The 12160-nt window shown below is 27.5% G+C and overlaps 1 protein-coding gene and 1 pseudogene across 1 annotated transcript; both read left to right on the forward strand.

The window, feature by feature from the left end:
• The first annotated feature begins 3490 nt into the window (after window positions 1-3490).
• Window positions 3491-7304, forward strand: LOC133786182 (wall-associated receptor kinase-like 1). Its single transcript, XM_062225390.1, has 3 exons — window positions 3491-3529; window positions 3668-4355; window positions 6029-7304. The coding sequence occupies exons 1-3, from the start codon at window positions 3491-3493 to the stop codon at window positions 7231-7233; spliced, it is 1932 nt and encodes a 643-aa protein (XP_062081374.1). The 3' UTR covers window positions 7234-7304.
• A 2620-nt stretch (window positions 7305-9924) lies between these two features.
• Window positions 9925-11414, forward strand: LOC133786183 (wall-associated receptor kinase-like 1; annotated as a pseudogene).
• The last annotated feature ends 746 nt before the right edge of the window (window positions 11415-12160 follow it).

The following is a 12160-nucleotide window of genomic DNA, read 5'->3' on the forward strand; positions in this document are numbered from 1 at the left end:
TCTGCCGGTCCACGTGGAGGATCGCATCCTCCACCATCACCCCCGTGAGATTGAGTAGTCCGGATATGCTTTATTGAATAGTTTGATTAATTTAAACAAAATTTCTAAGATTTGTTTAAAATTTATTTAACTACTTTAGGATTTAATTATTACTTAAATTATTTAATTAATGTTTATTTTTATTAAAATTTAGTTGCATAATGTTAATGTTAATTTTTTTAATCTTAATTTTAAAATATATTATTTTACTTATCAATTCACTATTTATTAAATTAGAAATTTTATTGAGTACTTCTACTAATATTCACAATATCTCTAAATTTTACAATTCTAAAAAAATATTAAATATGTTTACTAATATGTTTAATACACATAAAATTCACCAAAACAACATAGAATTTAATTTTAAAAAAATACTAATCAATCATATAACAATTTTCCAATTCCTAATATCATTTTTACTAATACATATTTTGAAAACCTAAAAATAAATACATTCTATCTAATATAATAATTTCATATTTTTATTAAAATTAATATTATATTATTTATATAAAAAAACATAAATTATTCAAAAATTGAAAAAAAAATTAGAAAAATACAGAAAAATTAAAAAAAAACTTACCAATGCCTTCAATATCTTGCTAGCAATCTCTTTAGTCCAACAAAAACCGAATACCCAACCTTCAAACAAAAATTACAAAATATCATTATACAATTTCATAAATATATATATATATAAAATGAATAAATCGTTAGAATTACTTTAAGATTTATTACTTATTTAAATAAAATTTCAGGATTAATGTTTATTTTTATTAAAATTTGGTTGCATAATGTTATTGTTAATTTGATTTAATCATGATTAAAAATATATTATACAACTTATCAATTCACTATTTCTTAAATTATAAATTTTATTGAGTATTTTTAATTCTAAAAAAAATTGGGCAGCATAACGGCTGTATTTTCATATATCCCAAAATTTAAAAACCTGCAAATAATACATAAAAAAATATCCAGTCGCAGAACATACACAAAGCAATACAAATACATTGTAAATGACTATATAATTTATAATTATTACTCTAAATTTTATTAATTATTCAATTTTCTATTTAAAATATCATAATTCTACTAAAAATTAACAACAAAAACAAAGCATCAATATTCATCAACACTAAGAACAAAAAAATTAACAACAACAACAAAATTCAAATTAAATAAACAAAACTCACTCTAATAATCAAAATTTATTAACCAAATCTAATAATCTAAAACTAAAATTATTTAACTCAATCTAAAAAACAAACAATCAAATATTAAATTTTCATATAAACATATATTTATAACTAAAAGTCAAATTATATACCTAAAAAATAAATTATTAAATTAATAAATTTCCATACTAATAAATTAATTATTTATCATAGGATTAAACTAACTAAATCTTAAAACTATATATGTATTTTACAAAAATACTACACAATATATTATTTCCTCTAAATTGGATATCACTAAATTTTTAACTAATTCTCATCACAAATTATTATTTTTACCTATTTTAATTACATAATCAGAAATTATATATATAATATAACAAATAACAATATATTAACAATATTAAACAAATTATAAATAAAACCCTAAATATATTTATGCAAAAAATATAAATAAAACCAAAAAATTACAAAGAAAATGTGAAATACCTCTAAAACCGCTGGTATACAATACAAAACCTGAAAAAAAATACCACGAAAAACTCATTATAAAAAATCAAAACTGAAAAAAAATTTAACAATTTATACAAAAAAGAAAAACTGAAATATTTGTAAATAATTACCTCAATAAGCCTTATAGCCACTTAAATCGCCTTTGGAAGGGAAACTTTGACCAAAAACAAAGTTTGTGGGGGCCGAAATCCAGGAAAACAGAAATGGGGGGCGGAGAAACCTGTTTTTCGTTTTTTTCCGTTTCAGATAAATGAGCTCTCTGTTTGGGGAAGATGAAGATTATAAAGACCCTATACCGAGAACATGTTCTCGGTATAGGGTCCTCGGTACACAAACTAAAATGAAATAACCGCGTAAAAAAGGCGGGAGTCTGAATTAACTATACCGAGTACACGTTCTCGGTAAAGACCTCGGTAACGACCCTATACCGAGAACATATTCTCGGTATAGGGTCATCGGTACACATACTAGAATGAAAAAAACCGCGTAAAGGAGGCTGGTGTGTAAAAGATCTATACCGAGAACTTGTACTCGGTACTATGTTCTCGGTATAGGACGTTTTTTTTGTAGTGTAAGATGAACCACCAGTTCACACACACAAAAAAACTAATACATACTTAGTTGACGATGTAATCAATATTAGCCATATATATAGCATTAAATAAAAGTGTCCAAGTCTTTTTCTAAGAAAGTTACTACGTATACGTAGTATGGTCTTTATTTTCCAGGAAAGTTTTTACGTAGGTAGTATGTTCTTAATGTCAAGCCTGGAACTGTTCCCATTTGCCATTTTCTGCCTAAAGGTCACATAGAAAGTTTGAAAAATAAAAACTAATTAGGCAATTCTGCTAAGTAAAATTAAAAATGAACCTTCAGCAAGAAAAAGTCAGAAAAATGCACACATATGTTCTGTATGTATCACTCCTAAAAATAAAATGAATCCAAACCCTAATTGAATATTAACAAAATTTAGGACTTTAGTATACAATATGGGGAATTGAAGATGAAGGGTTAAATTGAGAAATATCGAGAGGTTGGCTTTATCGTTTTGGTCCTGGGTATGAGACCGAGACTCCTTCGTTACATAGGTTCTTCAACATTTGTTTATCTATTTGTAATGTTATACTGAATGCGAAAGGTTGTGTACTCTTGAAAGGATGTGTACCCCTGAAAGGATGTGTATTTTTTAAAGGGTGCGAAAGGTTATTTACCATTACTGTTAAACTGTAACTTTTTTTTAGCATATTCTATTAAAGTCATACCAAATTCGGTTAAACCAAACCAAATTCTGTTAAATACAAAATACCGTTTGATAGTCATTTATATAATAGGTAAGATATGCATATCATGAACTTTGGGTAATGTAGAGTATTTGATTTTTTTGTATGTACGTATATAATAATTTTCCTTAGAAAAATACACAGAGCAAGACCTATAGAGAAGAGTTTGTTTTGAATTATTTTTGGTGAAGAGTATGTTGGGTCATTTCCTTACCAGATTTTCAACACTTGATTTTCTTCTGGAAATTTTCCAACAATTCTAGGCACCACCTGCTACTAGTCTAGAGTTTCATTATTGTACCAAGCTAAAGCCCTTCATAATTGATTTGGATTGTTTTGTATAGATGTCCAAGAAGAGCAATAGGTGAGCAAGAAGGGAGGAATAGGTGAGTGAAAAATTGATTGACTTTGAAGCTTTTCCTTTGGGGTTGAGTTATGAAATAAACTACTGCATCTTTAAACTAAAAGATTAACAAGATGACTAAAGATATCTCAGTGAAAAAAGAGTTAAAATATGTATGATGGCTATATATTATGTATGTAAGTGTAGTGGGGTAGTTCATATCGAGGTGTGTGTGAATAGTGGATTGGTTGGAATATATGATGGTATGGTGAGGTTATGCAAGTTAACATTTCGTTAACATTCAACTACAGGTACTTAACATTTCGTTACATGATGACGACAACGACAATAGACCATCCGAATGGGTTCAGGTGAGAAGCCCCATCAGTTTCTTCAACTGTGCAAATAAGACAAGCAAAAAATCAGCAAATTTAACAGGAACCCCATTTTCCTATTCTTCTTACAATGACTTCATTGCAGTAAGTTGTGGTCTTGTTGCCAAGTACGAAATAAGGAGCGGTATCAGGGTCGTCCAGGATGGGTGCAGTAGCAGCAACTCCACATGCTCGTCATTATCATCATCCAATAGTATTGATTTTAGTAATTGCGACGATGGCGTTAAATGTTGTCGTACTTCTTTCTCTATGGGTAGTGGTGGCAGCTTCAAAATCTCCATGGATAATGATTCTAGTACGACTCTTGCAACAAATCGTGATAACGAATATTGCAAATATGCATTCCTGATTGATCCTTATGAAATTGATAAATACAAAACATCCCATGATCCTTATTATGTTCCCGCCCTCCTAAGTTGGTCCCTTAATGTTACGTATTTTGACATATTTAAAACACATGTTTTGCCAACCACATCTAGATCTAGTAGCTTCGACTGCGAAGGCTATGATGTTATTACTTTAAATTCCTCTCTAAATCGGATATACCGCTGTCGCTGCAGTAATGGATTTCGAGGGAGTGCGTACATTCAGGACGGATGTCAAGGTAATCCTCAATCCACCACTAATATTTTTTAATTTAATATATATATATATATTCTTGGATGTTTTTGTTAGTTATGTAAATAATTAGTTTTTTTTTTTAATTTATGTTTTGCTTTGCATATGCTCCATTCTCTTTAATTCTAAAATTAAATAACTTGTTTACTCTTTAATTTTAAAGATGTTCTAATAAATGTGGAGAAAATATACTTTAATTATTTTTATTTATATAATACACTTGAATACAGAGGAGATATAAACTTAATTAAAGAGCATATATTTTTTAACATAATAAATGTCATTAATAAGATTATTTGATGTAATTACTTACATTATTTGCTAAATATAATATAATATGTAAAACTATAATTTTTTTATAATGAATTTTAATATTAAATTTTATAATATTTGTTATAATATGAAAATTGTGTTTCAATTTCTATTTATAAATATTATGAACAAATATAATAAAATAATAAATTATTAGAAATAGAAATACATGATCATTTTTTTATTTATAGGACTAAATAAATAAATAAATTGCTTTAGTTGGATAAAGGATATTGTATGTCTATAGAATATTTAATTTATTATTATTTTGACAATATATTATTTAATTATTGATTTTAGATATTCAATTTTAAGAAAGTATATGCACGTACTTATTACACAAGAACGTACAAATATGTGTTATGTAATGTAAACTCATGGAAATACAAAGATATATATATATATATATCATAATAAAGACATATAAAATAGTAATATTTATTTCAAATATATATTAACAAGAAAAATAATACAAATTAATTGTCAGATATTAATGAATGCAATGATGAGAAAATCCCGAATCCATGTCATGGAGGCAGTACTTGCGTCAACACAATCGGGGGATATCGTTGTAGTTATAAGCGCAAATTTATCTTTATAGGTATGTCTTTATTATATACAATGCATATTTATGTATGTATGCCTGGTTATCAATTCATTAATTCATAAAATAATATTTATAATGCATGCACGGTTAATTAACTAATTCTATAAAAATAGCAAAAAATCATTACCAATAGTGGTACATCTAGGAATTCATTCCAACAAAAGTAAAAACAAATAATAATAATATTCGATATAATAATATATATTAGAACAAAATTTTAAATATTTATTTGTACAATTTAAATAATACAAATACATTTTTTTTTGATAAATTATAAATTTATTTTCAAATAAGAGAAATATTGTTAAAAATTAACTATAAAGTTTTGAAATTTTGGAATAATTGGAAATTTTCCACTTTTTTACTCGAACATTACTACAATAAAATAGAGACATTTGCATCCTTTTTTAAGTGACACAATAGAAATTTCACGTCACTCTACAAAGCAATGTGTGTATGTGGGTCATCTCATAGAGTAAACTTGTTGATATGAATGAAGATTAAAGAAATAAAATACAAAGAATCAATTTTCATAATACCTTAAAAAAATAAATTAATGTGATAATTCTGTTTATTTATCATAAAATTTATATTAAAAAACTAAAGTTTTGAAGAGAAATAAAAACAATATAAAGTTTTATTTAATTTGCGCCAATTTAATATTACAAACTAATTGTTAATGCTTTGATTAAAAAAATGTCATATATTTGTGTTTATTTATTCATAACTTGTTAACACAGGAGTTGGGAGTGCTCTTGGAGTCTTAGTACTTGTTTTTGGTACATGGAGACTATACAAATTCATAATGAAAAGAAAAGAAATTAAACAGAAGAAAACATTTTTCAAACGAAATGGGGGCCTTTTGTTGGAACAGCAAATACACTCGAGTGAAAACAAAGTCGAGCAAACCAAGTTGTTCGATGCAAAAGAGTTAGAGAAGGCAACAAATAATTTTAGTATAGACAGAGTTCTTGGACAAGGAGGTCAAGGTACTGTGTACAAAGGAATGTTGGAAGATGGAAAGATTGTTGCAATAAAGAAGTCTAAAATAATTGATGAAGCCAAACTCTCTGAATTCATTAATGAGGTTGTTATTCTTACGCAAACCAATCATAGAAATGTTGTCAAGCTATTGGGATGTTGTTTGGAGATAGATGTTCCACTTCTAGTTTATGAATTTGTTCCAAACGGAACGCTTTCTAAGTATATTCATGACAAAAATGCAGAGTTTCCTTTTACATGGAGTATGCGATTACGAATTGCAACTGAGGTTGCGGGAGCTCTCTCATACTTACACTCAGCAGCTTCTTTTCCAATTTATCATCGAGATGTTAAGTCTACAAGCATACTCCTTGATGAAAAATTGAGAGCTAAAGTTGCAGACTTTGGTACATCAAGAACTATTTCCTTAGAGCAAACACACTTGACCACTGTAGTTTATGGCACATTTGGTTATCTAGATCCAGAATATTTTCAAACAAGCCAATTTACAGATAAGAGTGATGTTTATAGTTTTGGAGTGATTCTTGTTGAGCTCTTGACTGGACAAAAAGCAATATCTGCAGCAAGATCAGAGGAAGGAAGAAGTTTGGCAACATATTTCATAATGACAATGGAGGAAAATAGCAGTATTCTGTTCGATATTCTTGATGGTCAAATTGTCAAAGATGCGCTAAAAGAAGAGATCTTAATTGTTGCTAATCTTGCACAAAAATGCTTACACTTGAACGGAAGGAATAGACCTACCATGAAAGAAGTAGCAATGGAGCTAGAGAGGATACAAGTCATTGATAATAAAGATGCAAAGGGTAGTCAACATGATTATGAAGAGCTAGCATATGCACAACCTGAAGTTATAGACTACTCTTGGAATGCTTCCTCGTCAACAACTTTTGATAGTAATGCATCTAGTTCTTCGTTGCATCAAGAATTACCATTATTATAAGGTATCTTTTTGTAATACTCTTCACTTATATTTTCTTTTTCAAATTTATATAATTAAAAAACAATAGTATATATTTGCCTGGTCAATTATAATGTGGAATTCTTTATAGGTTATTGTAGTTTAATAATAATAATAATAATAATACAAACAATGTAATTGTAATAAATAGGCAGAATAAAATATTGTTTTGTATTCGAATTTCTTAATTCAAAGTATTTCATAAATAGTTATTAAAAATGAATTATGTGTACATTTTCCTAATAAACTACATATATAACACTTTAACCATTTGTTTTATTTAATCCAGGAACTTTGTGATTGGCTGTAGTGTGTTATGTATCTATAAACATATTTCGTTTTATTACACATAATAATAATAATAATAATAATAATAATAATAATAATAATAATAATTTCTAGAGCTAACTAATAAAGTAATTTTAATAATGTTTATATGTATTGTTTAATCAGTATCCATTTTAATTTATTCCAACATTGATTATAAAGCCAATTGTTATCTATTGTGACAAAAAAATACTTGGGGAAGATTTAGTGTTGGGAATGCTTAAGTTTATTATTATAATTAAATTTAATTAGACAAATATAAGAATTTAAACATATTTAACCGAAGCCTCTCGTTTCTTTGTTTCGTGCAGCTCTAAGCTCACATTATTCTCACGCACCCCACTGGTACAGTCTCTCTCTCATTCTCATTTCTCTTATATATATATAAAACTATTCAGTGGAATAGATTCTTGTTTACACATTTTTGTTTCAACATGATGAATTGCTGACACATTTTTGTGTAATATTAATTTTTCTTATGAACTTTTCAGGTTTATCATCCAAAATAATATTTTGGAGAGTCTCTTCTTTATCCTTGGTTCAACAATGGATTTTGTTTGGGGGTGATATTGTAGTAATTTTGCAGAAATATATTGCCTTTGGAAGTTGGTTTTGAAGAGTTGGACTTTATTGTATGGAGTTATCAACTTTTTATTTCATGAGACTTTGTTATGAATATTATTTTATATGGACTTTATTATATATGTACGAGACTTTGAATATTTTAGACTTGTAGACTTTTATAAGTGTGAGATTTTAGATAATTTAGACTTGTAATCTTTATGTTCAATTATGTATATTGTAGACTTTATTATGCCGGTACAAGATTTCTATTTATAATGAGAAATACATTTTCATTGTAGAAACATGTGTTATCTTACATAATCACTACAATTTTATTCGAACAAAATATCAAAGAAGAAGAAGACAAAAACCTAAGAAAATAAACCATTTCTACAACCAAAAGATGAAAGACATAACCAATGACGAAAATGAAACTATTTGTAGATTGAAACAAAGACCACAACAGGGCTCCGGGGCAAAACAGTACTAAAAAGAAAAATCTCAGAGCAAAGGAATTTAGTTGAGATCTCAATAATACTAAAAAAAAGGTTAGAGAATATAGTAAGGTTTTTGACATGTAAGAAAGGTTTCAAAAGGTAAAAATGATCAGTGAAGAGAAATCAACATTTTCATTCTCATCTGAATTAGTATTTTGTATCCAATTCATTTAGATTTGATGAATTGGATTTCTGGAACACTATCGGGGACTATTACTGTAGTTATAAACGCAAGGCATCTTTATAGGTATGTCTTTATATATATATGCATATATATATATTCATATTTATAATTTTCTTTGTGTGTATTTTGTGATTATCTATTCATCATAAAATAATATTTTTTTAGTGGTTAATTAACGTAAAACATAGTAAAAATTCATAATAGTAGTGCATCTAGGAATTCATTCCACCAAAAATAAAAATCAATAATAATATATATTGGAAATATATAATGGAACAAAATTTAAAAATTACACGCATATATACAAATTAAATAATAAAATAATGTAATTGAGATAACTATTCTACTATTAGAACTCATCTATCCACCTACTCTCATTTTTACAAAACAACTTCATTATATTATATATTTTTTATTAATATTTGAATAAAACTAGAAGTGAAAATATCTTTTAAATTTATCAATTCTTAAGAAATTATAGCACATTTCCAAAAGAAATAATCACATCTTAACTACTAGGTACCTACTATTACCAAAAACGTAACAAGATGTATTTTTTATGCAAAAGAAAAAAACTTAGGAATTTAACTGTAACGTGTTGAGAAATTATGTATTTTTACTGTCAATATCCATATATTTTAATCAATCATATTTTTAATAAAAAATTATAAATACATTTTATATCTATCGCAAATTTTAATTAAATAAATTGAGGTTATTTTGTCATAATAAATAATAAGAATTTTTGCACCAAAACTACCCTAAAGTTTGAGGTTTGTACACATCATAGGCTCAATCTTTTTTTTAGCAGTGGAAAATACCAGAAATTGGTCTAGTCACCACCTAACGGAGATCAATATGCAGGTAGTGACGAAATTACTATTATACTAACTTTGGGTATTTTTCCTGCTAAAAAAAAGATTGGATCTATGCTACGTACAATCTTCAAACTTTAGATAGTTTTGCCACAAATATTCCTAAATAATATTTTTACCAAAATTAGTAAAAAAAAAAATACAATTTTAACAATCATGAACGAAAATTTAAGAAAAAACAAAAAAAAATCAATTTGCATTGTATTTTGAACAATATTTTTATCAAATGAATAACAGTATATTTCATTATCTAGCCTAGAAACCAAAACAAACAGAAAGGGAAAAAAATCAAATGTTTGATAAATTTCAATTTATATATTATAAAACTTATATAAAAAAATTAAAGTTTAGAGGAAGAGAAATAATAATATTAAAATCTCATTTAATTTATGCTTATTTAAAATTACAAACTAATTAAGAATAAGTATTTAAAAATTCCAAATTTCCATAAATGAATGATTATGTTTATTTATTCATACATGTTAAACAGGTGTGGGGAGTCCTCTTGGATTATTAGTCCTACTTTGTGGTACATGGAGACTATACATATTCATAAAGAAAAGAAAAGAAATTAAACGCAAGAAAGCATTTTTCAAACGAAATAGTGGCCTTTTGTTGGAACAGCAGATACACTCAAGTGAAAACAATGTCGAGCAAATCAAGTTGTTCGATTCAAAAGAGTTAGGGAAGGCAACTGATAATTTCAATATAGACAGAGTTCTTGGGCAAGCAGGTCAAGGCACTGTGTACAAAGGAATGTTGGAAGATGGAAAGATTGTTGCTGTGAAGAAGTCTAAAATAATTTATGAAGCCAAACTCTCTGAATTCATCAACGAGGTTGTCATTCTTACACAAATCAATCATAGAAATGTTGTCAGGCTATTGGGATGTTGTCTGGAGACAGATGTTCCGCTTCTAGTTTATGAATTCGTCCCAAATGGAACACTTTCAGAGTATATTCATGACAAAAATGCAGAGTTTCCTTTCACATGGAACATGAGATTACGAATTGCAACTGAAGTTGCGGGAGCTCTTTCATACTTACACTCAGCAGCTTCTTTTCCAATTTATCATTGAGATATCAAGTCTACGAACATACTCCTTGATAAAAAATTGAGGGCAAAAGTTGCAGACTGTGGTACATCAAGAACTATCTCCTTAGAGCAAACTCACCTGACCACTTTAGTTTATGGCACATTTGGCTATCTAGATCCAGAATACTTTCAGTCTAACTAATTCACAGATAAGAGTGATGTTTATAGTTTTGGAGTGGTTCTTGTCGAGCTCTTGACCGGACAAAAAGCAATATCTGCAACAAGGTCAGAGGAGGAAGGAAGAAGTTTGGCAACATATTTCATGATGACGATGGAGAGAAATAGTAGTAGTCTGTTCGACATTCTTGATGGTCAAGTTCTCAAAGATGCGCCGAAAGAAGATATCTTAATTGTTGCTGATCTTGCAAAGAGATGCTTACATTTGAGTGGAAGGAACCGACCTACCATGAAAGAAGTAGCAAAGGAGCTAAAGAGGATGATTCAAGGCATTGATAATAAAGATTCTAAGGGTAGTCAACAACATAATTATGAGTATGAAGAGCTAGCATATGCACCACCTGAAGTTATAGACTACTCTTGGAATATTTCTACATCGTCAACTTTTGATAGTAATGCTACTAGCTCCTCATTGCATCAAGAGTTTCCATTGTTGGAAGTGTGAACACATAGTAATATTCCTTTTGTAGTACTCTTCACTTTATTTTCTTTTTATTTCAAATTTCAGAGATCAATTATACTGTGAAATACTTTATTGGTTAATATTGTTAAATTTAGTTTCATCTCATTGTATAAGCATTCAACGCTTGGTACTTTTACTATATTATGTAATATAGTAGTACTCGTGTTTTTGTATGATTTTGGCCTTTTCATTTTTCTAATTAGTTATTTTTATACGAATTTTTATAGCCAACTATCTAATGAATATTATCACCATTCATTAGATAGTTGAGGAACACATGCAAATGGACTAGTATATCATTATTGTGAAATTTATTACAGTATAAAAATTTATTACAATACTAATTAACATGTATTATTGACTACTAAAGAATAAGATAGTATTACAATGTATTGTAATACTTTATCTAGTCTCGTGATATTCTTTGTAAATCCTATAATTGACATTTTTATAGAAATATCTTTTTTTCTTAAAAGAGAAATTTGTTGATTTAATTGTTTCCTTTTATTATAATTTTCGAAAATATTTGTTTTCCTTTTATTATAATTTTCGGAAATATTTGTTTTCCTTTATTATATTTTTTGGATTTGTTTGGAAAAATATTTGGTTTCCTTTATTCTAATTTTCGGAAACCTTCTTTCCTTTTGTGTGATTTTTGGTCAATAATATGCTTCCTTATTTAGCATATATTGTCTCATTTTGTTTATAGAGGAAACAAAGGTTATTGC

Source organism: Humulus lupulus, chromosome 6 (genome assembly GCF_963169125.1).
Source record: "Humulus lupulus chromosome 6, drHumLupu1.1, whole genome shotgun sequence".
Taxonomy (NCBI): Eukaryota; Viridiplantae; Streptophyta; class Magnoliopsida; order Rosales; family Cannabaceae; genus Humulus; species Humulus lupulus.

Excerpts from the sequence above, each read along its gene's own strand:
- LOC133786182 (XM_062225390.1), top strand. The coding sequence starts at position 3,491 with ATGACTAAAGATATCTCAGTGAAAAAAGAGTTAAAATAT. Across the intron at positions 3,530-3,667 it reads TGAAAAAAGAGTTAAAATAT|GTACTTAACATTTCGTTACA; the intron begins GTATGATGGCTA and ends ATTCAACTACAG. Across the intron at positions 4,356-6,028 it reads CATTCAGGACGGATGTCAAG|GAGTTGGGAGTGCTCTTGGA; the intron begins GTAATCCTCAAT and ends TTGTTAACACAG.